Source organism: Gambusia affinis, linkage group LG07 (genome assembly GCF_019740435.1).
Source record: "Gambusia affinis linkage group LG07, SWU_Gaff_1.0, whole genome shotgun sequence".
Classification (NCBI taxonomy): domain Eukaryota; kingdom Metazoa; phylum Chordata; class Actinopteri; order Cyprinodontiformes; family Poeciliidae; genus Gambusia; species Gambusia affinis.
Window position 1 is genome coordinate 26,011,858 of NC_057874.1, and position 25,800 is coordinate 26,037,657.

Here is a 25,800-nt window from a genome sequence, read left to right on the forward strand (position 1 = left end):
TCCCATTAAACTTGTTTACACAAATTTATTTGTAAAATTTTACTGCTGCTTACTTTCTAAAATTTTCTAAAATCAAAGTTTCTATCTTAATTTCCAAAAATGAAACTTTTATCTGGTCTCTGGCTAAACATTGCTACTAGTCTAGAAACACAAAATAACATTGATTAGAATTAATCTTTCATTTATAATTTGATGTATGAGTGCTTAGAACATTTTTGTCACTTACAAATGTAATATCAAAATATGTTTAGACACTGGCAAATCGTACATCCAATGCGCTCTGACTGCACCATGATTTTTATGCCTTATTCTCATAAAATATAAAATTTAAAAAAACATAGAGGAGACTGGGAGGTAGGAAACAAAAAATGTGGAATGACATGCAACAAGACTCGAATTGAGTACTGAGGTGAGAAGTAAACTCTGAGGGATTTTTCCTCTACCTATGTGATATGTATCATAACCATAATTTCTCCAGTCTGGTTGACTGCTAAAAGATTTACAGAAAAATAAAATATAGATTTGTCGCATTCAGATGGAAAAACCACTTTGTACTGTATGGAAACAGGAATAAGAAAAAGCCACAAAGGTTGCAAAAAAATTTGCAAAAAGCACAAATGAGGCTGTTAAAGTTTAGAAAGCAGATGCTTCACTGGTGATCCAGAGACAAAAGACAGCTGCATTATGGAAATGAATTTATTGCTGTTGCTCCAGCCAATGGGATGCACCATGCCAACCACAACCCCAACAGAAAGTTACAGTTAAACACAGTATTCTCCTCTAACAAACCTGGCCTAGCTGTAACACCCAGCATCCAGAGGTGTGAGTCATTGGGAAGCAGGCAGGGGGCAGCAGTGAGTCCAGCAGTCAATACAGCCAAGGTAAAAAGAAAGGGACAGATGCATTAGATCTGGAAAAAAAATCCTATGCAAGTCATATAAAAAAACACACACACACACCAAAGTGGGCTTACTACACTCCCATCAATCCTTTAACAAATATGCCAAAACAAAAAACTGCTTCTTTCATAGATTTGCTATTGAAATTCTGAGTTTGTTTCTGTTAAACCAGTCAGATTCATGCATTAAAAGCTGAAGACAGAAATAATACACTGAAGAAGCAGCATGCAAAGGTTTTCAGGTAAAATTCTAAAAACTGAGAGATACAAACAGGTTTATGGTTAAAAGGTGGTGAAAATGTATTTTTAATTGGATGAGGAACAGAGGTTAAAAGTTTTTTTAATTATATGAATAACCGAGATTAAAGTGTGTTTTTAATTAGATAAGTAACAGCGTTAGAAATGGAAATATGTCATGCCACTGTGAAATTCACTTAAAGAAAAATATATTTTTACAATGATCAAAATCTCATATGGAAAGTAAAATAAAATCAAGTCAACTTACTTCTGACTAAAAGTGATTAGAAAAGAAGGTAGTGACTGTACATACGTTAGCAGAAAGCTGCATTGTCAGGTCAGCCACCTTTTCCTGAGACGACTCCAGCTCTCGTCTCAACTTCCGGATTTGCTGCAGAAAAAAAAATCTAATCAGGTCTATGATGCAAGACAACTTGATCTTCAGTCAAAACTACAAAAGTGTTGAAGACCTTAATTTGGATATTGAACCCGATGATGCAATGGTGGACTGTGATAAACACATTACTTTACAACCACAATATACAAACAGAATATTGAGGTTACTGCACCACAAAAAGAAACTACAAAGTGAGTATGGGGAGCATGCACTGAGAAATGTATTAGGTCTGGACTGTGTTTATTAGATTTTGGAGAAGGGTACTGGAGTTCAAAGAATATCAGAGATAAAACAAAATGAGTTATGAGCTGCTGAGATAAAGATCTGTGGCCTTCCTGGAACACTGTGAACACAGTCGGATGACTGGACACATTCCAACAAGTCTCACAGATGAGATATAACATGAACCTTACCTCTCCTTGTATTCTTTCCTCACTCTTATGAAGCATCAACACAAGAAAAGGGGATTGAGTCGAGGATTAAGTCTAATTACATTTACAATATAAAATAACTATTTATCTAAGGTTTCAAATATGAAACCTTACAGAGTAAAACAAACCATGCCCATATCTTTACCGTTTTAATGTCTATTTAATGGAAAGATTCTATAATGAAGCAGCTTTTGAAAAAACTGCCAATTTAATTAAGAAGAAACTTGTCAATACGATTTTCTATCAAATATATTATTTAGCTAGAATAAAACATAAGAATGAAACTACAGCAAACATAAGATAGATAAAAATGTTCTTTATTGATATAAAACAGCTGTGTTGACTCACCGCAGAATAATTAGATGAAGCATTGGATGCCAAAGAGAGCACAGAACCATGCACTGAAGAAGACAAAGGAAAGATATTACCCCATGCAAAAACTAAGAGTTTCTTTCAAAGGGATACTGATTTAATCAGTAAGAAAACAAAACAACTTTTTTCTTAAAAACTCTCTCTTAGACAACAAGATGTCAAGTAATTAAGAACAGATGACTGCAGAGAAATAATTTAAGAATATGACTGTCTTCATGAACATTAAAATCATAAATAAACCTGAGTTGACTTTTTTTTTTTACTGTTTAGCAAAACTTAAGAAAATAAACAATGGAAAAGTCAATTAAATATATGTGAATGCAAACTATAATCAATCACTTAAAATTAGAATGTGTTGCAAAACTTGTCTTTTACCCACAACTTTAAGATGTATTAGTCCAAATTTTGATTTAATTCACTATAAGTCTAAAATAACCATATAACACTTCTCTTCATCTTGCTTGGCCATGAAAGCAAACTGTTTATGTTGAAATATTCGACCACAAGAGGAGAAAAGCAAGACCATTCACCATCCTCTCCTGGTTCGCGGAAGGATCCGGATCGCATCATACTTTTTGGCCGGTCAGCCAGAGACATACTGCTGCCCAGAGGGGAGGATCCATATAGATCGCAGGCTGGATCACTGGAGGGGCCTGTGCTGTTAGAGCGTGATATCCTTGGGGTGCCACAGGAAATTGGGGCAACTATTGTGCAAAAGAGGCAAACAAAAGGATAAAACTTAATCCCACAAACACAGCAAGCATGACTTTACTTGAGCATAAGACAATTATTCCAATGACTGATTGAAAGGCAGAACCATGGTTCAATATAAGTTTCAAAAACTGGTTTAAAAAACTACAGTCAGGAGATTATCATCTTCTTTGTGTTATAATCTTACAGTTTTAGGAAATCTTTTGCAAAACTAAAACAGACACACTCACCAATGTTGGTTAGAGTAGTTTTGCTGGAAGAAGGGTGGAGAAGGCGGGTGGGTGAAGGTAGCTGAGGGGGGGTGTTGCTCTCTGTCATGCTCACTATGGTGTGAGAGTGGCGTCTTCCCGGCTTGCTTCCATCGCTGTCTGAGAGGCTTGACCCATAGCGCCTAAAAAAAGGTTGTTTTAAGTGAAAACAGTGATGTCATATCAAACTGAATTTAAAAACAAGCAATGCTATTTGGACTCACTCTAAGCCTTTCTTTGGCAAAGTATTTCGGTCCGTTTGCACACTGCAAAAAAGCAGAGTAAGAAAAATTGCTCTGCATTACTTCCAGCATAAAAATGTTATTGTGTTACAGAATCACAATTACCAACAGATATTTCTTGGATTTTATTAGAAACCCTGCCAAGTCATACCGCTGGTTTGTATCACTATTTCTACATCTGAGCCACTTAATAAACTATACACTTTAAAATACCACATGTGCGATTGTCTAAATGTGCAGTTGCTTGCCAGAAAATAGATTGGAACATCTTCACCTTGAAAGAACAGCAATTCTGTGATGGATCCAAACTTTTCCCTCTCAGTCAAAATGACAGCTCACACTTTCTGCTGTCATAAAAGTCCCACAAAAACAAAATAGATTGGTTTGGTGGCTGCCAAGGACCCTGTATTTATGCTTACTTTACAAAACAAGCGTACAGCAAATTATCAGTGGCAAGGACAAATGCAGTTCTTTCTGCCAATATAGTTTTTAGTGCCTGTGGCATAGTCAGTGGTCCTCAGATGTGAACTCTGAGCCGGTTAATACAAAATTTATTCAGATCACTCTTAAAAAGCCTGGGAGAGCTTTGTGGCTTTCACGTTGAATTCAGTAAATTAATTTGAAATGTAACAACACCTGCAATATGCATCCTTATGTAAGGAAATAAAAATACAGTATAAGCTGATGAAAACATCTTTTACTACAACCTATTTTAAATAAAAATTGCAAACTTGCCTATCCGAGAGATTGAGTGATGTCCTACTCCCACCCCTCCAGGTTCCTGAAGCCCTCTCTTCTTTATCGCTCATATCTTGTGGTACCAGCCTTACGCTGGAGGGCACACTCATCTGTAGGGGTAGAGACTCCAAGCTGCGATGCATGCCAGAAAGTTTGGGATAGAGCATGGGGGATCCACTTAAGCTCAGGCTTTCGCTGGTATAGGTGGGGGAATCAATGTGGAGGACAGGAGCCGGGCTTGGAGTAAGACGGGTGGATGTGTGGGAAGCAGCCAGGTCTTGAAGCTTAGAGTATGGTGGTATTTTAGGTGGAAGGTCCTGGATGGTCACACAGGAGTCAAGACTGTTTGAATTCATCTTGTCCAGATGAGCCAAACTGGGAGGGCGACCAAGAGACTTGGTATTCAGCATCCTACGAATCAAGGAAAGCAAAATATGTCAAAACAAAAGAAGGAGAAAAAATTCTACTATTTGATGCTGATTATTAATTTTATCAAATTAGTTGTTGTTTTTATTCAATAACATATTCAGACATATTAAATGTTTGAATAAATGTTCCTCTCACTCAGAACGTTAGCTGGAGAAAGGCACCAGCACCCCTCCTGACCCCGCTAGGGACAAGGGTGTAAGAAAATGGATGGATGGATATGAAAACAATGTATCATGTGTTTAAGGAAGCTCATTATAGTTTCACTTTACAAAGTCTTGGTAGAACTGTTTACAAGACTTATCGTTATCTGGAGTATAAATCCACAAAAACCTAGCTTCCACTCCTCAGCTTTCCTTAAATACATTCTTTAGTGAGAGTTGTTAGGTATTACTGTTGACATTAAGATAACTAGAGCACTTATTCTGTAAACCAACACTGCTTCGTTGTGCTAATACAAGTCGGGAAATTCCAAGCTAAACTTTCATGGCTTGAAAAAAGGAAAAGTAAGAAAAACGTAGCTTAATGAGAGACCTTGGTGTTGTGGGAGAGGAGAGTTCAGGGTATTTGCTGCTGCTTGTGCGTCTCAGGCCGTGCAGTTTCACAGTTGGCTCTCCTCCACACTCTGACTGGCTGTCGTCTCCTTTCAGAGAGCCACAGTCCACAGCCTTGGCCTTGGCCCGTTCCTTTTCTTTTTCTCTGTCTGTCTGGTTCACAGGGCCTGTACTCGTTCTACTCATCATTTTACCACTGCAGCCACTTGACTCTTTAATCCTGGGCCCTGTGGAAGCCATGGGTACAGGTTTCAAACTCAACAGAGTGGGGTCAATAGTTCCACTGGCAGGACGGACTGCTGGGCGTCCGATCACACTCAGGGCACTTGATTTCGCTGGTCGGGGCAGGCTGCGGTACTGAATACTGTTTCGGGCATTTGGCCCCAGGAAGCCATGCTCACTGCTAGCATCGAAACTGTTCTTTCTGCCCAAGCTTGTTCCTCCACCTACAGGCTTGACAGGGATGCCAGATGACTTGGGTGTTTTCCCCACTGTAGCAGAGCTTCCAGGGATATGGGTGCCCCCTGCTGTCATAACAGAAGCGGTACCGGTGGCTGTTGACGTTTTCTTGTAGCCAAAGGAACCTCCAGCAGAGGGTTTGACCAAACCTGAAGGGGGCTTACGGTGTTCTCCGTGAAAATCTCTCCCAGCATCTGAACGGGACCGTTGTAGGCCAGCAGTTTTGATGGAAATTTTAGATTTGTCCAGAGGCTTCTCACTTTTCGGCGCTACAGAAACAACAACAAAAAAAAAAAAATGGAATACATTATTTTAGAGCTACTGACATGTAGCTAAATTGCTAATACAATCTTTGCAAGCAAATACTTGGAGAATAAGTTGATTTTTAATAAATATTTAGATGGCAAGTATTCTTACTATTTGGTGGTATAAACGTGACATTGGCAGATTTTATGAATATTTCAAAAGTTCAAATGTCAAAAATGAAAGTTATTGTTTTAAAAATACCTCTTTCAAACAAGAACATAAAGGAGGTGAAAGTGGAGATTAATAAATGCAATGTCCACTTCTTTGTGGCAAAACAGATCAATGTTGCCACTGATCTGGCATCCACAAGTACCAGGAATGTTTAAATAAAATTATGAAGCAGGTAATTTCCTACCTTATATATAAGATAAAACATGTAAATCATGTCAAGTAAGTAAAAGAGCAAGACTTATTTTATTTGTTTTTTTTATTTAAGGAATAGATCTGTCATACATGCTTGATTTTATATGTTATTTTCTTTATTCATTGGTAAATTTTTCCTCAGTCATTCGTTCAGGGGCTCACCCAAATGCATTACATTCAGTTAATGGCACTTTTCTTGTTCCCATGTAATGAAACGCTTTTCCTACAGTTATAATTAGTTTCTATCGCTCATTGTCAGATCCTTCTGTTAACTGCCCTACTTATTTAGCTGTCCTCCTCTTTCCTCAGTTGATTGGCCTACTTGTTGTTATCATGTGACAGTAAATATTTCGTATAGATAACATTATTTTAATCATAATATTCAATATAATATGGTTTTTGCAGTAGTGAGAAATTTTGACAAAGACAGTCATTATTTTTGTTCAAATAGTGTAAAAATCAAGAGTATATTATATTTTAAATAAGGGTAATATATTGTGAGAATCTCATAAGAACCCATAGCTGTTAAAAATAAGCATTAATATGAGTAAGCCCAAAATACTCTGGATTCATGTAGTACTGGATATAACTGATTCACTTATGTTAAAACATGGAATTAGCAAGTAAAAGCAAAACATTGTTGCTAAAAAAACAAAGGAGTGATTATTTTTAAATACTATGTTTTTCTTTATTATGAAAAATAACTAAGAAAATTCATCAAAATATTTCTCCAGACAAATGGTAAAAGATAATAATACATGCAATATGCACCCATGCAATCCATGGGTGCATAACTTTAAAATGATATTGTTCTTTTTACATGCAGTGTGCAGAATAGATCAGACCCAGACTTTCATGAGCAAATCTATCTCTTCAATGTTCCAGATAACAGCAGGCATTTGGCTTGACCGTTACATAAACACACTGTTTCATGTTTGCCTTCAGAAGTTGGGGAGATAATTGATGACATGGATTTTCACCTTGAAACAAGCTAAAAGTAGTAGCTGTGGGCAGAAATCCTTAAAGAAGATAAACAGGGGCCTTTTGATGAAATCTAGACGAAACCAATATGCAACAGAGTCTCACCTGCAACCTTCAGCATACTCTGGGAGGTATGGGTAATAGGGGAGGTCACGCCCACCGGAGGATTTCTGCCCTTCTTGAAACTACCTGGTTGACCCAAACTCTGAGGCTTCTTCAAATCAGCTTTAACCCCAAAATCTTCGCTGAGGCTCGGCGGCTTCTTTCTCCACTTGCTTGGGGCTTCAGATTTGAGGCTTCCTGAGTTGAAGCTGCAACTGTCAAGCTTGTGGCTGGCTTTGCCATCCTCACTGTACCAAGAAAGGCCACTTTCCACCAAAGATCGCTTCTCTGCATCAGTGCGAAGCTGAAGAGTGAAATGGAGAAGACTCAATCAGATGTAGCCTTTATTATCTTTACAGTCAATTGGTGTCCGTAATTTTCTTTAATCAATATTTGCATTCCAGAAAAAAAATAGAAAGATAAACTGAAGACAACTGCAGATGAAAACAAATGAAGTTTAAAAAAATTCTGGATTTAAAACTTTTTAAGACAAACTAAAAAATCTTGAGTTGAAAAATGTAAATGTGCTATTTTTAGAAAAATGACAGTTACACATTAATAGATATCATGTGGTGCAAGTGGAGGTGGCACTAAGGACAAAACCATGCATGCTGTTTCTTGGCATGTTATTAAAGTCCTATAAAATGGCAGATGGCTCATAGAGCGGCAGTAATGGCTATGTTGTCCAACCAAAAATTCTCCAGTTTAACAAATGCAAACCCATTGTTTGTCTACAAAAAGGTAGAGACACTGACAAGACATTTTAGCATTGAAATTTGTGATTTCTTGAAGAGATGATGCAATGTTTGTGTCCTGCGTAATTTTTTTAAACAGTGTTCCAAAAAACATTCAAATTGAATTACGTTCATGACTGATTAATGCATGGACATGCAGTTATAATCAAACCATTTCAATATTGTGCCTGACACAATTGCTTCTAAACAATTAATGCCATACACCATCTCATACAATCAATATTTGTGTCTCCCTAAGATTTAAGACACTGTAAACTCTGAATGTGCACTATTCACAGAGGGGCCTTACAGCCAATGGAAAATAAAGACAAGCAGACCTTGTCTTATTAGAAGGTACATTAATCCACACTGGAATGGAGAGAAGATGCATTTTTACAGCTCACCATAACAGAGGAGCTGCGTCTTGATCCCAAAGGTGTGCAGGGCAGGGAGTTCAAAGATGAGCTGGCATTGAATTCCTCTGAGCTGAGATTCTCTGAGCCGTCACCATCACTGAGTCCGCTGCTGATGGAGCTGCTCTCATCCCAGCTGAAACGAAACAAGATAATCGCTTTAAAAAGTGTTTAGTCTGCCTTTAAAGAGCAGAAAGGGACAAATAAATGGTTGCACAGCATGGAAAATGTCTGTTTGTAGACATTAGATTGACTCTGGAGTCAAAGAAACCACTGCATTAAACCACTGCATTATGTATCAACATATCAGTTGATACATAAATATTAAATCAGAATTTTCTTTCATGTCATAAATCTCTCACTTCATTGGTGCACACAAAGCAAAACACAGGTAATGCTACAGTTTTATTATATGTGTATGTCAAATATAACATGAGAAAACCAAAATTAACAGCATAAGTTTCTTTAAAAAACTGAAAGGCATGATTATTCAAAATAAGTTTATAAATCAACCTAAAGTTGTGACATCAGAAAGAATTGCTATGTCTTACAGAGGCAATTTGTGTAAAAAGGGGTGATTAGCTTTGAAAAGTTTTCATGAGCTTTTCCTTTACGTCTCAATGGACCTTTAAGTCACCTTGAAAATTACAGGGGTGGACAGTCTCTGTACAACCTAAATCTTGCCCTGGAAGTCAGACTGCTCATATTTGAACATATTGAAAAGCTAGTCATTGTGCAACATTCAACAAATTGTGCACTCTTTCAGTCAACTAACATCATCATCAGCGCATGAGACCATTCAAGTCTAATAGGAGGATACAGTTTTCTACTCTGAACAGAGTGATATGTGCTGAGACCATAAAAAGAATTCCAGCTCAGTTTCTCCATAATTATGATCTGGTTACCAGTGATTACTGCCACTGGTCACCACAGATGGTAATAAAATTTGTTTTGGCACACAAAAATGTGGCCCAGTGGAAAATGTAAATTAATATGATCATTTCGAGTCATTGAGTTGAATCAGTTCTTCTCGTCTTCTTTTGACTTCTCCACTGAGATGAAAATGCCTTTTGTGGGTATGAAGTCTGCAATTAGCAAAGGCAGGGAACATGGGATTGCACAGAAAAGCACAGGGAGACAAAAATGGCTTGTACACGTTCAGAATTGAATATAATCACATGGCAGGAAAAGAGTGGCATGGCTGAAGTTGTAAAACAGAGCAGTGGCTGTGAGTTACACTTCCTTAAGGTGCTGATTTGGACCACTTATATAAGTGATGGCTTAGAAACTGATTTGTGATTATGGGTGAATAGCTTCAAAGTTTGAGTTCAAAAACATGAGAGTAAAGGTTTGATTTAATATTTTCAAAAATATTTCCAACACTGTCTACTCTTGGATTAGTTTAACGATTCCCACTCAGTGCAAATTTCTGTGGTATTCTCAGACAATAGCTCCTCTGTGAGGGGCGACACAGAGGGGCCGTGAATAACCCCACAGGGATGTCAACTTTTAGAGGAAGGCCTGTGGGTTGTTGACATTACAAGCCAAGTTGTCTGCTCTGTGAGGTAAAACCCAGACAGGGAGAGTGTGGGAGTACATGTTTGTACATGTTTGGTGGGGCAATTAAGTGGTGTTTCTTGCTTTCTATGGCTGCCCTCCAGAGTTTTTATGATGCTAGTATGATATGTGATTTACTAAAAGTGTTTAAGATGACTGACTGGCTAGAGAATAAGAAAGTGAAGACATTCCAAGAACTTTTGCATAGTTAAAGGCTTACGGCATTGGTAAACATTCTAGGTATAAAAAAATGTAAGGTTGTAAACCACTTTATCTTTAGAACCCTTTCTGATTTCACCTTGGTTTCAATTAAAAAGACCAAGAAAATGTATCTTGTACAGTTGCTACCAAAAGTGTAAGCACCTCTGTTAAATTCTCAGATTTTTATGAGGTTAAGATTTTTGTTTTATCTTTATAGATTTGTCCACATATAAGGTGCTATAGTCTATGTCATACCATTCAACTGAAAAGTAACCTAGAAAAAGGTGCAATAATACAGATAAATTATTAGTCTCTTGAAGCTTGTTTGATTCAGTTTCAGCATTCTGAATTCTCTGATATGGGATGGGTCTATTCATCATCTCGATATTTTCTCACTCTGCTTTACAAATATTCTCCATATGCATTGAAGACATTTCTTGTTCACAGTCCTCTTTAGGTGACTATCACAGTTAGCAAAATTTTTAATTGGACTCGGCTCGGACATTCCTAAACTTTTGTTTTCCTCTCATCACGTTATCTTGATGTTGATTGTAATTACTTATTGGACTCACTGTGATGCTTAAAATATTAAATAATATTCAGCTTTCCAGCAAAACCCTTAAGGTATTAAAAACTGACTGTCAATTGGAACTGTTCATAATTTTATCCATTTCACAAAATCTGAAGATGTCTCATAGTGTGACATGTCTTGGTAATGGTTGTCTTTGATTTTGAGTCGGATATATCTTTTACCAATTAGTGACTAACGTTCATATTTAGTTCCATGTACACCGTATCACATTATTCTTCAATGGTTTGGAAAATTTTAACCAATTATTTCAGTATCTCTTTATTTTATGGTTCATGCAATGCAACATTTCATTTGTCACCTACATACAAGACTTTATTGAAACTGACAGTAGTGATGAGTAAGGCTGGCAGATGAATAAATAAGCTTCTTGCAAACAAGAACATGTTTGTACTTTTAAAAATATTATCTACATAATTGCTTACAGCTGTAATATGTACACAATTAAGTAAAATATAAAATATTTTAACTATTTTTAAAATGGTGGCCCTTTTGAACCTCCATACAGGAGGCACATTTCAGTAAAGGATAGTTAACCGCCACATTACAGTGCCCATTCAAAATCTCGTTTCATTAGCCTTAATAATTTTACAACCAAATACAATCAGTATTTTTTTTTTAAATCACGTGTTTTTAGATGTTGTTTTTCCTGTGAAAATACTCAGTATTTTTGCGTTATTTCAATTATTACTTCATAATCCAACAGACTATCGTGGTCAACGTCTATTTAAAAAAGCGTTTAGTGAACGAAACCCGCGGATTTAAATGTACCGAAAAGTGCAAGTAGAGCCGGAGAGTTACCTTGGTGTAAAAAGTAAAGTCCTCCTTGATCCTGTCGCTGACCGCAACGGAGGCACTTTCAAAACACGACCGCTCATTTGTGTCTTTCTCTAGCTTTTCACTTTAAGTGACGGTAAATTCGCTCAATTGTCCGTAAGCGAGAACTACTCACATCCTCTGAAAGCAAAGACCCATTCTCACCACTCATTCAGCCAGCAGAAAGGAGTCAGGCTACACCCATCCCCAAATGAAAAACCAGAGAGAGGGAGACAGGACGCGCGAGCCGGACAGAGCGAGAGAGAGAACTGACTCCGATATTTAATGAAAGGACGATCACCAGTGACGACGCTAACCCTTTAGCTTGCTTTTCTAGGAAATTAACACACATATCAGTTAATTTCTAGTTTTTTTTAAAATAAATAAAAGCTCTCGCTCTATAATAGTTAATTAACTTAAAAACGTCCTTGAACTTAGCTCTATATGGAGGCTGATTGTTATCAGATCTGAAGATTTTAAAGGGGGTATATTATGTATTTTCCAGGCACATCGTGTCATTTTATAGCGCAATCAATTTACTATGTTACATTTGTTGTTAAAAAAAAGTTCTATGTGTACACTATACCAAACATAATTTAAATTAAATTTGACTTTGCAATTTTATGGCTTGAAATTGGCGTTTGTCTCTTTAAGACTTTCCTACTTTGTCGAATACTCCACCTAACGCATATCATCACAATAATGCTCCCCCATGATGCTGTTTACAACCATTCTTAAGCTCATTGAACTGAGAAGTAGTTCCTATGATAAACGCAGAGGATGCGCAGTTCCACCAAGTGTTTCCTCCCGAATGACTGGCAGATGAGATTGAAGGATTTCTCAAACATGCATGAAATAACTGAAGCAACACTACACATCTGTTTGTTATGACGGAATTACATTACAACATGATATAAAGCTAAAAAAAGTTGATTTTACATAATAATCCTACCCTTTAATAAAATCTAAAAAAAAAAAAGAACAAATCAGTCAAAAGCCAGCCTATAGAGAATTTTGTAAATAGTTTGACTTTTATGTTCTCTACAAAATTATTTATCCTATAAGACATTTTTTAAATGCAGTATGGGGAAAAAAAATGCAGTTCAAGGTAGAAATCTAAATCTCTGCAACTGAAACCACAAGCCCACAGATGACACAAGGCTCTCCAATGATGCATGAGCAGCTTTGGAAAACCCAACTTCCCCCTCTCATTGGTAGTGGAACAGTTATATTCATTGCAATTTCTGGTGATCTCATGTCAGTAAAACACTCCAGGAGGTCAAAGCTTTGGGGCCAGAGGGATTTGCACCCCATCCACATCATCAGTCTTGATTTGTAAATCCTCTAAGTTATTTAGACTGAAAATGAGTGTTCAATGTGACCAAACAACATGCTTATCAGGTAAGTAATTTCAAAACATAATAGCACAACTATGTGTTTTTCTGTATCAGTGATCTTTTAAATGAATGTTAATAAATGCACAGAAGCTATTTCTGACACAGTGAAACGATTTATTAAGGAAAGATAAACAAAGCTGCTACTTTTTATTATGTTGAGCTTTCTACAATGTTTGTATCTGCAGGTCAAAGCTTTACGATAGATGGAGATGAAAAATTTGTTAGAAATTTTCCTAGACAATTTATTTCAAGACTTTTGTACACACCTTTACTTTAAGTGTAAATAATGATAATATTAATGGAGAACACTATTTCTTCGGGTGTCTATTGATTTTCTTTGCTTTGCTCACAAGGATCATAAATCAGTGGTTTACATAGTTGTTGATCACATATGGCATTTACGGTATTCCTTATTATCCTTTAAAGAATGAATATTTGTCTTCCAAGAATGGTACTTGATCTGAATTGTTTACAGGGCAAAAAAAGTGTGTCGGTGCTCACATATACTGTTTATCTCAGCCAGACCACAAAATTACAAAAAAAGCTGTCATCCAAACAGCCTTCCAGCAATGTTTACACTTTATAGTAACAACTGAACTACACTGATAAGCAAATGGGTTGTGTAAGAAAACATTCTCTATGCATTTTCTTTGTATGTTTTGTAAAGCTGCCAACATGAGGTTTTTGAGACATTTACGCTTGACAAATGCAGAGAGATATCAAAGCATCTGGATTTGGCTGAGGCATAAAACATTCTTACATTATTACCTTTAATTTTAGTTACCTTTCATGTCTTATTTTTACTGTTTCCTTCTCTTTTGGTAAACTGGTCTTAAAAACATTTGATTGGCTGGTTCAGTGTCATTGTTAAAACAACATAAGACATAATAAAAGACAGAAATGACTAATTTAATTTAGAGATCAGTATGGTGTTTATGAGCTTAATTTGAAAAGCAGTTTGACAGGAAAGAGGGTGAAGTGAAAATAAGAAGACATGTGGCAAAATAGCCCAGGACATCCACCTTGACGTGGTTCACCAGGTCTACCAACTAAAGCTACCAAAATTTGTGTTTAGCTCTAAAGCAATCTGTTGGGCAACAATTAATCGAGTCGGAGACAGCTGCCCCAGACTGTGCTGTTCCTAGTCATTCGAAAAGTCAACCTCTCTATTATAAGTCTCAAAATGTTCAATCTGCACTGCATATAATACTATATACTTTGAATACATTGAATTTCTGCAGTTTCTATGTCAGGTAATGATTTTAAGACACCAGCAGAGGGCAGAAATAATTCAAGCTCACCCTGGCATAAAAATGTCCTCTTTCACAGTATATCAAAATGAAGCACCACTTAGCATTCAGAAAACTAAATGGCTTTTGAATCATAGGAGAAGTAGACATTTGTCTGTTGCATCCAATTCTGAAGCACAGTGTGGGAAATTACTACAAAAAGAAAGCATCAGAGCATAGTACCGTGAGCAGGGGATTTATGTCAGCATAAGTTTATTTCATTTCAAACAAAAAAAGATGGAAAAAGAAGCACAATCTTGGATCCTCCTGGTGCATGATTTTGATTCTTATCAAGGTTGACCACAGCCAAACAAATAGGATTGGGCAGCTTTCATTGCAGAACAGTGAAGTAAATGGTTCTGAGATGCATCAGTGACTGTGTCACAGAGTGTATTCACCATATATCTAAGGGGCCTAGAAACAAGGACATGGCAGTTGATTACTGGCCTAGAAAATTAATGTAGAGTCAAGATCAGTGTGATCGGTCAGATGAAGTCTGAAATCCCACTGAAGCAGCCAGCAGAGAAAGTCTAACGTGGCACCAAATCTGACAACAATTCAACCATTTTAATGCTATCTGCTTTAAGAGGCTTCTTCTAATCTGTGTTTATGTTCAATGTTTTTTTTGCGCTGAGTAGCTGCTTGCTGTGAAGAGATTATGCTGAAAAAAAACATAGCAAACCATTAAAAATCATTTCTGTACCAACGTTGGAAAACTTTCCACCTGGGGCTGAACAGCCAGCACCACAAACATATCCAGACGACCACACGCAGACATGATACAGGGATGATTCATACTCCCTGGGGTGCTGCTGTAATGGTTTATTATTCACAGTGCTGAGGACTATACTGAACATAAAGGCACATTTGGTTTTAGGGGAGTCTTTGTAAGTCAGTGTTTCAATGACCCTTGTTGAGAGCTCCATATTGACCCCAGATATGTTTTAAAGAGACTGTGGGAGATTGTGTGCTCTGTCTCTTAAACAAATGTAAACTACAAATTTGTATTTTTTAAAATGATGTAGTGATAGTCAGAAAGACTCAGAAATTAGAAATACTTTTCACTGGACCTCATAAAATTGTATTCTCTAAAGCAGGGGTTTTCAAAGTATGAAAGGGTGAGCCCCCCTCCAAGAAGCACAATGCCTGCTGCGCCCCCCCCCCCCCCTCCCACACAACCCCCGAACTGTGACATGAGCTCCATGTCACAGTTCAGTTGTAAAAACTCCACCTTCAGCCCCGCTCTGGCCAAAACAGTGTTGGCATAGTTACTTTGAAAAAGTAACTTTAATCAGACTACTGATTACTCCTTGAAAAAGTAACTTAGTTATATTACTGACTACTTGACTTGCAAGTAACTAAGTTACATTAAAAGTAACATTTTAGTTACTTTCAGCAGCTGCTAACAACAACACTCCGCCTCCTGTGAAAATCACATTGATCTTTGCCAATACTTAATTGTCAGCTATTTTATAACGGTAACATCAACAATGTGTCTCCACTGATAAGGTTGAACTGAAGAGGAGATTGTAGAAAAAAATAAAAAACGTGAGTAGTTTGTGTGGTCCACTGTTGTCTGAAAAACTCCAAGAAGGATTTTAAAGCCCCTCCCCCCTCCCCCAAGCCTCCAGATTCTGCGTTACGGCCCTGCGTTTGGTGTCAGCGCAGCGCACAGAGCTCCTCCTGCAGCTCCACAGCTCAGATGGTTGCACAGATTTGTGACACTTACAGTAATATTAATAATTATAACGGTGCTAACTTGCCATTATAACTATTGCCAACTCCGGACACGTTTTTTGCGCTGTTCATATTAGTCTCGATGTTTGCAGTTTTCTGGAGCGCAACGCGAAGCTCGATGTCATTCAGAGGTAAAACATTAACTTGACATTAACAAAGACACAGCGGGACGGATCATCCTGGAAATGATGAACAAGGAGAGACTGAGTAAAACTACCTTAATGACGGACAAATTCTGGGATTTATTATGAGTCTCTGCTTATTCCCAACCCAAATGAGTAACTTCACGTTCAAAAACGAGCCCAAAAAGGCGCAACCAGCAACTCGTTAAATTTTCAAGCGACTTTTAAAAAATGAAGCCCAAAGCCGCTTATAATAATCGGACTTGTCGACAGAAACTCAAAATAGTTCCAGTTTTTCCACCAATAAAATGCGCATCTCCCTCCATTGTTTACATTTCTGTTGCATAGAGACGTCGGTCACTCGACAAGACGAGTAGAGGAAATACGATTCAATAACAAAAGAAGATAGTAACGTAGTAACGCAAAAATGATTTTGATAAGTAACTGTAGTCTGACTACTGGATTTGAAATAGTAGATTACTGGTTACTGAAAAAAGTGGTCCGACGTCAGTAACGTTACTGACATCACTGGCCAAAACATCCTCTAAGGTGGGAAACATTTCCACTGATCCGCCACAGTACCAACTTTTTCCTAAATCCACAGAGTTGATCGTAAAAGACGTTTCTCTCACATCAGTAGACAGCAAGCAGATAGCTTTTCCGGTTTATTTTTTCCCTCGCACCGCGCCTCCCCTAACATGCTCTGGCGCCCCCCAGGGGAGGCGCGCCTCACACTTTGAAAACCGCCGCTCTAAAGTGTTTGTCACAGACCAAAACAGCAACTTTTGTACTGATAGAGTTGAATGGGTCAAAAAAATATGGGAAGCTTCGACAGTCAGGGAGGTACAAAGTGGCTAAGACCAGAACTTAGACAGGAAAGGGAAATTAAACACAGACTGCTGAGGGAACCGATCCAGGATCAGATGACTGCAGCAAACCTTTGGTGCATAATGGAATACATTTGTCAATAGACAGTTTCCAGTGAGTGAGCGAGTATGAGCAAGGCTGTTAGCATTCCAGCATTTGAAAAACTGACCTAAATATGGCACATTCAAGACATTACAGATATTCACTAACTACAGACAACATAGCTTGGCTTGAGGAGCATACCTTTGCTGATGTTGCAAAATTAGTCAAATTCTTTTCTATAGATCTGTGATCTATAGATCACAGAAGCAATGAAAGAATTGATCACACACAAAGTGATATGTTCTAAATCTAAGTTAGCTAATAAAGCTACATTTCTCCACAGTTAGTGTCACTGCTAATCTAGGGAATCCAAATAACAAGCACACTGTTTTGTCGCTCAAAGAGTCTGAATAAATTAATTGTCTCATAATACACAATCAAACAATGTACTGTTTGAGACTTCAAATTGAGAAACAGTATAATCATTTTGTCTATAAATCTATATGAAGAATCATTTTCACATTAAAATTTAGTAAAAGATGGCATTTGTAAAAATAAAATGAGTCATTTTGTTAAGTCTAACTTCACTCACTATGTAAAAGATGAGAAAGCTGACATTATGGACATCCTGTTGCCAGTAATGTAATTTTATCTGAAAACTGAAATTATCATAAAAGAAAGATCAAATGGAGATAGTAGTCTTGGACAAAATAAAAAAGAAACTAATGTCTGCGATCGACTAACAACCTATCTTGTTTCTTATGCAGTGGCTACTAAAATAGATGCCAGAACCCTAAAAAGGACAAGTGGGTTGGACAATGGATGGATGGAATTGTACAGTGTTTGAAAATGCAATTGTTCATTGTGTTTTGAGTTTAATCTCCAATGCACTTTCTTTACAACAAGAAAGAAAAATTATTACATTCCCTGCGGAGACGGCTGCAGAATAAGATTTGTGTTATTATGTTGTTGAACAATTCATCAATTGGTCTTTAGATCAACCAATCCCATCCACACAGACAGATGTAATTTCAGTGCTACACACCAAATTTTCAAGGACAAGGGCTTTTGAAAATATACTTTTTAAAATCAGGTCAGGGAGAAATTTTAAAAATTAAAAACAAAAGAAACTGTGATTATTGTTGGTCCATTGCTTACATTTTGGATCACCCACTATTTCCAATAAAAGAGAACAGGGTTATAATGGTTTCCTAGTCTTACTGTGTGGTGTCTTACTATGTCTAAAATGATTATCTATAATTGTTGTACACTTTTTAAGTGTAGAAAAACAGACCATGAATTGTGTATGGATAATTCAACTAATTTCTGACTGATGGACCGAACAGAGGACAAGTCTAAGCAAATACATGTTGTTGTATCAGATTACTAATGCTAAAGCCAAAGTGATTAGAGTCACTCAGTACACAGTTATTATACAGACAGACAGTATTGCCTGGACTGTCTGAATAAATTAATCCTTATTACACAACAAACAATGTACTGTTTGAGACTTCAAAATTGAGAAACAGTATAATCATTTTTATCTATAAATCTATATGAAGAATCATTTTCACATTAAAAATTTAGTAAAAAGATGGCATTTGTAAAAATAAAATGAGTCATTTTGTTAAGTCTAATTCAGCTCACTATGTAAAGATGGGAGAAAGCTGGGCCTTTACTGAAAGGGAACAGACATTGCACATCCTCTTTACAGTCGATTTTCAGCTGGTTTCCATGGTTACCATGCAGGAGCCTGGTCTATTTTCAAAACCAGGCAGCTAATGATTCTCAATGAGCCAAACTGTAAGTGTGTGTAGGGGGATGTAGTAAGAATGTAAATGGTTCACACATTTTGTAGGAAAAAACTGGGAGCTTGAGCTTCTGCACTCGCTTCAGAAAGTGGATTAGCTTTTTATCTGCTCCAAAGGTTGTTGGGATATTTATGAGGAAGAATTAATATTTGTGACATAGCACCACCGCAGAGGTTTTACCGCTGCAGAAATAAGTAAATTTTTCCACTTATCCCACGTAAAGAGTAATGAGAAAAGCATAAGAACTTAAGGTTTCAGCAGATTCCAAGTTTAAGAATATAAATCATCAAGAAATGGATCTATCTATCTAATGGATTTATCTTTAATGTATACATCTTCTGTGCCTTGGCACACAGCATAATGAGCTGTTCTTAAGGGGAAAAAAAATCTTTGTATTATAACTTGCTCAATATCTGGGCTACATATGTGATATAAAAAGCAAGGCAAATGGGTGGTAGTCATACTCTCCCATAAAAGTATCTGGATTGGTGTGTAATACATGTAAATTTAAGTAGATTAAATTTACAAGAACAATATTCTGCACTTCATTTTCTTTTTATCCATCTTTTTCATCCCATTCCAACAAACCCAATTCCAACATGTTCCAATTTAATTGTTCTATTTTCTTGCTCTAATTCCAAATAACTTTAAATGTGTGTCATCTCTGCTCTTCTTCTTACCACACACAGTAAGAATGTGACCTGGCACACAGGGCCTCGGGAGTGCTCCAGAGGCTGAGCTTAAATCCCTCCACATGTGCAACAAAGATAAAGCTGCTACTCCACTCTAGAGAACTGTCCTTGATTCTTTTTATGCTGCTCTCCGAGTCTCACCGTCTTCTGAAAGTTGTGGGAGGAAATTAAATGACACACAAAGGACGGTAGATGACAAGTGCCATGGTGACAGTTCAGCAGAAAAGAAAAGCAAGAAAAAAGAGGAAATGCACATTCAAATTTTCATCTGTGAGATGTAAACTATTTAATGCATTCGGCACTTGCTGCATCCTTACACCAAGTGAGAGGCTATATACTTTGTAACCTTATGAGATTCTCAATCGAGACAAATAATATGCTATAGTCAGCAAATAATCCCTTTACAAAAAGCTGTAAGTGGTAGAAAATATGTTTATACCCTGAAGTTTGCAAATTAAATCTGTTTAATAAGCCAGGACAGTATCATACCAGCTTGAGCCATTGGTTGGGTACCAGTATCAAACTATAGCCAGGTTGTAAGAGTCACCATTTCAAACCAGACAAAAAAAATCATCAGTGCTCTGATTATTTAAATCATTTTAATGAGATGCAAGAGTGACAGTTCCTGAATTTCCTCAGTCTCTATCAAGCATATAGTAATGTGATGCTGCCCCGCCTCCTCCCACATGATGCTTTGCACTGTCGACCAGTTTTTACTTTTATTTTATTACTTTTCCCTCACTTTAAAGAAAGACTATTTCAATTAAAACATGGACATGATGTAGAAGCTGAAATAGATACATCTTATGAATGTAGTTAAAAAAAAAACATAGTCTAAGAAAGTCTCTTAAACTATGGATGCTGGCTGGCTACCAAATCAGATTTCCTGACTAACTAGCCAACTAATTTTATCTTTTTATACTTGAGTTGGATCCCATTTTCCCAAAGCAGACTGATTGTACTGCATCTACCAGCATTCATACTGCTGTAAGCCATCTTGTTGAGGTCAGAAAACCTTTATAAACTCAAGCAACCCAAACAAACTGCCTTTGGAGTGAGAATCTCCTATGATGACCCCCATGTATTAACTGTTCATTCTTCACCTGGAGGGTGAAGAAAGTGCTTCTAAAACTTCAAAGTGTAACTATTTCTCCAATGACTCCTCCAAACAATCCATCTAGCCGTTTGAGCCAGATGCCCCATTTTTTTGGACCGGTTCCTGGACATCGTTTTGACTATGACACTGATCACCTCAAAGTAAGACAGAACTTTTTTAAAGTGTCTGGATAGGGAAAAGTTAAAGTTAAAAATAGAATAATGGAGACATTGTTTCATGATGTTGGTTTAATGTGATTTTGAGTGGCTAAACCCACTAATTCTCTGAGGAGTTGCTGATTGCATGCTGTGTAATTCTTTCTTTGCTCTGCTGAAAAGAAATGTGGCAAATAGTGTTTTGAATAACCAGGCCAAGACTGTGCAATGATTCTGCTTCCTCTTCAACATAGATGTCCGTCCAAGTTTTTCATGCAGCAAAGGAATCTGAAGAAACATTTCTTTAGTCTCTAAAGACTAAAGGGGTAGGCCTCGTGTGTAGTGTTTTATTGCCCTTTAATTTGTTCCAATTTGGCACTGTTTTGTCCAGATGTGGACATTATCAAGGCTCCCTTCTCCAATCTTCAACTCTAGCTCTGACACACACATACACACGCACACACACACACAAGCTTTCGACATACATGCACATACACACACACACCTTCCCCTCTTTTTTCCCTCCTATTCGCTCCACTCCATATGTCATTGCTGTGCTGATGTAATCTTAGAACCGCTGTTTTGCTGACATTTATATTATTAGTTAGTCTTGAAGCTGTTTTCCAGTGTTCTATTCTCTTGATCATAATTTTGATTAGCTGATTTGAATCTCTGATAATTCATTAACTTTCGACCACTAAACAGCTTGCATGATTAGTAGTACCGGTGCAGAAGGAAATGCTAAAATACCACTTCTTTCTTTATCAAAAGTTTCAGACATCTACACCAGATGAGCAGTTGCTTGACATAAAGAGTAATGTTGACTAAATATATTGCCTGTCTTTTTCTGTTGCTTTCAAAACGCTTCTCGTTGGTGTGAATATGACATCCCAGTGAGGTCTTCAGTGAGGTCTACTGTTCATTCTTCACCTGGAGGATGAAGAAAGTGCTTTTAAAACTTCAAATTGTAACTATTTCTCCAATGACTCCCCCAAACAATCCATCTAGCCGTTTGAGCCAGATGCCCCATTTCTTTGGACCGGTTCCTGCACATTGTTTTGACTATGACACTGATCTGACCTGATTTATTAAATGCCATGCTTTTTCATCACTACTTTAACAGACAGGTGAGAATATGCCATTTTTTGAACTTATTGCTTTTTATAATGCAGTCCTCATTGGTTTCTGCTATAATGATAAAAGTTTAAAAGCTTCCTTTCTCACCCATTGGCCAAGTTGTCATCATCATCATCTGGCAGGCTCTTTCCTTGAAAGTCAGTATCACTCAGGTAACCAGACTTGAGATCGGGATCATCGTCGAGACCTTCGATGAGTTCAATGCGAGACGTGCTACTAAGGCGGCTGGAGCAGCGAGCAGGCATGGTGTGGGCTGTGTACTGGGAGGAGCTCTTACTGCCCGGATATCCACCACCTGTGGAAGATGGGGCATCGCCAGCCTGAAGACGAGGACTGGACTGACCATGGCGCCAGGATAAAGGTGAGGAACGGTTCGACATGCTGGAAATGCTGCGGGCATTGGTCTCATCACTGTCGTAGCCCACGTTGCTGCTATCCATACAGCTACAAAGATACAGAGAAGGTTCACAGGGTTCCACAGTTGTATTTGACTAAAAATACTTAAAAAGTGCAAAATGTCAGAAGAGCACATTTTGCTTTCGGAGTCCTTCAAATTAGAAACTCATATTAAGTTGCTCTTGAACTAGATAAGATGTCAAACATTCTTCAGGGAATAAATCATGACAAGTTGCCACCTGAAACATGAAGACACAAACAAGGATGACCTGATATTGTGGTCCTGATATTTTGAAATGCAGTTAAATGCAGCAATATGTGTGTGAATCCCAAAGTTTACTTGTTTTATAAGTAGGTCAGGGTGAAAACGCCAGGCCTCAAGCATCTATGTCTGTGGATTGCACAACTCGATGAACCGAGTCAACCAAATAAATAATGCAAAGTCTGTAGATATTTTTATCTATTCTTTGTGGATAATTTATAATTATTGAGAACAAGAATTTTTCTTTTTCTCAACTAACTGTTGATTGTCTTGTATTCAAAAGGCATAAGAGACAGAGGATTTAATACAAAATTACTTGGTAGAAGAAATGAGCTCCGAAAATGAAAAGCGGGTTATTTTTTTGACATTGATGATTGACCAAGCACTCACACAACTCAAGAACAATATGTAAAGGCATGTTTTCATTTCAGTCAGAAAAAAATCTATGAAACTTATTTTGATTTCTTTTAATTATGAAAATGCCTTAATTATGTCCTAGTTTAAAGTAAAGATTGCAAAAAATATCACATTCTTTCTGCTATAATTGTTGTACATTGCTCTTGTTGAGACAAATTCATGCTTAGAGCTATTGTTGTTCCATCAAAAACAAAGATTTCTGAAGTGAGACTAGGAGAATGAAAAAGAGAAAGCCATTTGAAAGGAGATGGAAACCAGATGTGCACCAGGTGGAAATTCCCCTAGCAGCTTTGGCACAACTGTTTACTCTTGATTATGTTATATATTGATTCATTCCATGAGTTAATCTTTTTCAGTTCAGGCTTTTTCTTTAAATATCAATCATGTCTGATTAAATAAAACAAAACTTTATCTTGAGCTGGTATAGAACACAACCACTTACACTAAAAAGCAAATGTAGATCCAGATGTGTTTACCTGTGGGTCAGCTGGGAGCCGCGCAGACTCGACATTGTGTCTTCCAGATTCTGGCGGAGGTCAAGAACATTCTGCACAGTCCGCTTCCTCTGGGAATCTGGATCTGTGTGAAAATAAAGAACATCTTAGAGGTGTCTTCTGTTTCATTTATGTTTCGAGTGTGTATTGTTTTATAGTGCTTTTACACACAAACACTGATGAACTGCATGCATGAAAGCTGGTTTGCATTATTTGTGTCTGCTTAGTGTGCCAGCTGTTTTCCATGCAGAAACTCATCCAGTGTATGTTCAGGTCATTAGGCAGAGTAATGAGCTGTTTCACTATTTCAGACTACACCCCTCTGAACTGATGTGGTACTTCCTCAAGTTGTCTGTAACTTAGATTGCCCAGCAGGGGGATTCCCACCACACCCAAGATCTCTTTCAGATGTTTTCCTTCTCAAATGTATTTTTCTGATCCACTGATCATTAGCTAAGACTCGCATGCCTGAACTGTGCCACCAAGCTGAATTACACCTACAGCAGAGTTATTCTACGTCAGCTTATTTTCTCCCAGCTGCATGCATTATAAAGTCACTGGGTTATGACCATGTCAAATCAATATTACAGTACTATTAGGGGTCTTGTTGTGTTAGCTGTAAAATATGGGTCTATAAAAAACAAGAATCTGGGGGTTTCCACTGCACAGCTGAGGCAAATAACCCAAGGGAAAGACAAATGAACAATAAAAGCATTAACTAGGAAAGCTGGGTGAGTGGCAAAGACGTCAGGGGACCTCACACGTAACAGTAACACACTGAGCTTATATGAGAATGTTTACCTAATTCAGTAAGGGATCAGAAGAACATCAATCAGTCAAATCAAATAAGTTGAAACAGACTTTGTGTATTTAAAACATGTTGTGTCACCTACTTGTAAGTAAGGAGGCAAAACAGAAAAAGAAAATCGTTTATTAAAGGTATGCCCTTACATGTATGGTGACCAAATTGGTTCATCCAGTAGAAGCTAACTGTAACAAAATATTTTGGAAACTGCAATTGTAAACCATTAAGCATTACATAGCTTAATGACAGACATTGTCATCAAGCTACGGTAAGTAATTTCAAAAGATGTGAAAGATTTAAAATATTTAAGTCAAATTTCAATTAGAGAGAATTTGACTGATGACCCAATACAGCCAGCCTTTTGCCAGGAGAAGACTGGCAAAAGAAACAAAAGATGAAACTGAAATAGAAGTAACAGGATTTAAAAAAGGAGAAAGGAATCAGTGGCTCTACAGCTTGTGAAACTGCCAACGTCAGCAAAAACTTTAAATCTTTGTTCCACAAATTGATGTGCAGCAACATTACTAATTAGTAATGTGAAAGACATTAGTAATGTTATATTACTAATATCTTTCCTTCCTCGTAGTGGGCTACCTTGGAAACCTGTATGTCCCTGAGAAACAAACTGCTAAGGCCTCTACTTTTAGAGAGGCGCTCACATCTGTAATGATTAAAATACGGTTCTCCTATTAAAGCAGAACTATAATCCTTTTTAAGAGATTAAACATAAGTGGTTTGAAATATCTAGTTTTCCATAAATATGAGAAAAGCTAAACTGTTTTAGTGGGATATAGCTTTAATTCTGCAAGTTCCTTTTTAGTTGTGCACTGAAGGACAGATTTTGTCCTTCACATTTTAACATACCACCTGTCACCCAAAAAAGTTCAAGAGAAACCAATGAAGATGAATGAACATCCTACAAAATCAAATTAATCCCATGGAATGCACTGAAGCAGGAATGCTCAATATAAGACACGTGTGAATCCCATCTGTTTTGAATACATCCTGTATGAAGCATGCACTGGACCCCTGTGTAACAGCTGGTGGTCCGTTAGCATTCTATACTGCAGCAATGCCAACAAAGAGAAGGAAAACTTGGAATGTTCCTAAGGCAGATGTAGCACCTGCGAATAATTGCCCACTGTCAGATGGTCTTGTTCATAAATGTTATGATTTTTTTTTTCATCTGCCATGGTCTGGTCAACATAAAGCATACCTAAATGGAGAACATTTTGTGAATGGAAAATAACTTCAGATAAGTTTCCAACTGATAAACAAATAAACCAGCACATGTCAAACTTCACAA

At 37.4% G+C, this 25,800-nt stretch overlaps 1 protein-coding gene across 15 annotated transcripts in view; it reads right to left on the reverse strand.

The window, feature by feature from the left end:
- The window catches only part of nav1b (neuron navigator 1b), a 64,284-nt gene that overhangs the window by 11,310 nt on the left and 27,174 nt on the right, over window positions 1–25,800 (reverse strand). For 7 of the 15 annotated variants that reach the window (XM_044121008.1, XM_044121000.1, XM_044121007.1 and 4 more), the window contains 13 exons: window positions 23,672–23,774; window positions 22,208–22,564; window positions 8,604–8,748; window positions 7,469–7,769; window positions 5,235–5,982; window positions 4,272–4,685; window positions 3,519–3,560; window positions 3,277–3,437; window positions 2,866–3,039; window positions 2,312–2,364; window positions 1,946–1,969; window positions 1,449–1,526; window positions 790–798 (listed from right to left, as the gene is read on the reverse strand). In XM_044121008.1, the coding sequence (XP_043976943.1) occupies window positions 790–798; window positions 1,449–1,526; window positions 1,946–1,969; window positions 2,312–2,364; window positions 2,866–3,039; window positions 3,277–3,437; window positions 3,519–3,560; window positions 4,272–4,685; window positions 5,235–5,982; window positions 7,469–7,769; window positions 8,604–8,748; window positions 22,208–22,564; window positions 23,672–23,774 (2,609 nt within the window). Of the gene's footprint in view, window positions 1–789; window positions 799–1,448; window positions 1,527–1,945; window positions 1,970–2,311; window positions 2,365–2,865; window positions 3,040–3,276; window positions 3,438–3,518; window positions 3,561–4,271; window positions 4,686–5,234; window positions 5,983–7,468; window positions 7,770–8,603; window positions 8,749–11,760; window positions 11,927–22,207; window positions 22,565–23,671; window positions 23,775–25,800 lie in introns of those variants that run through there. The other 8 variants (XM_044121001.1, XM_044120999.1, XM_044121010.1 and 5 more) reach the window with 4 other exon arrangements.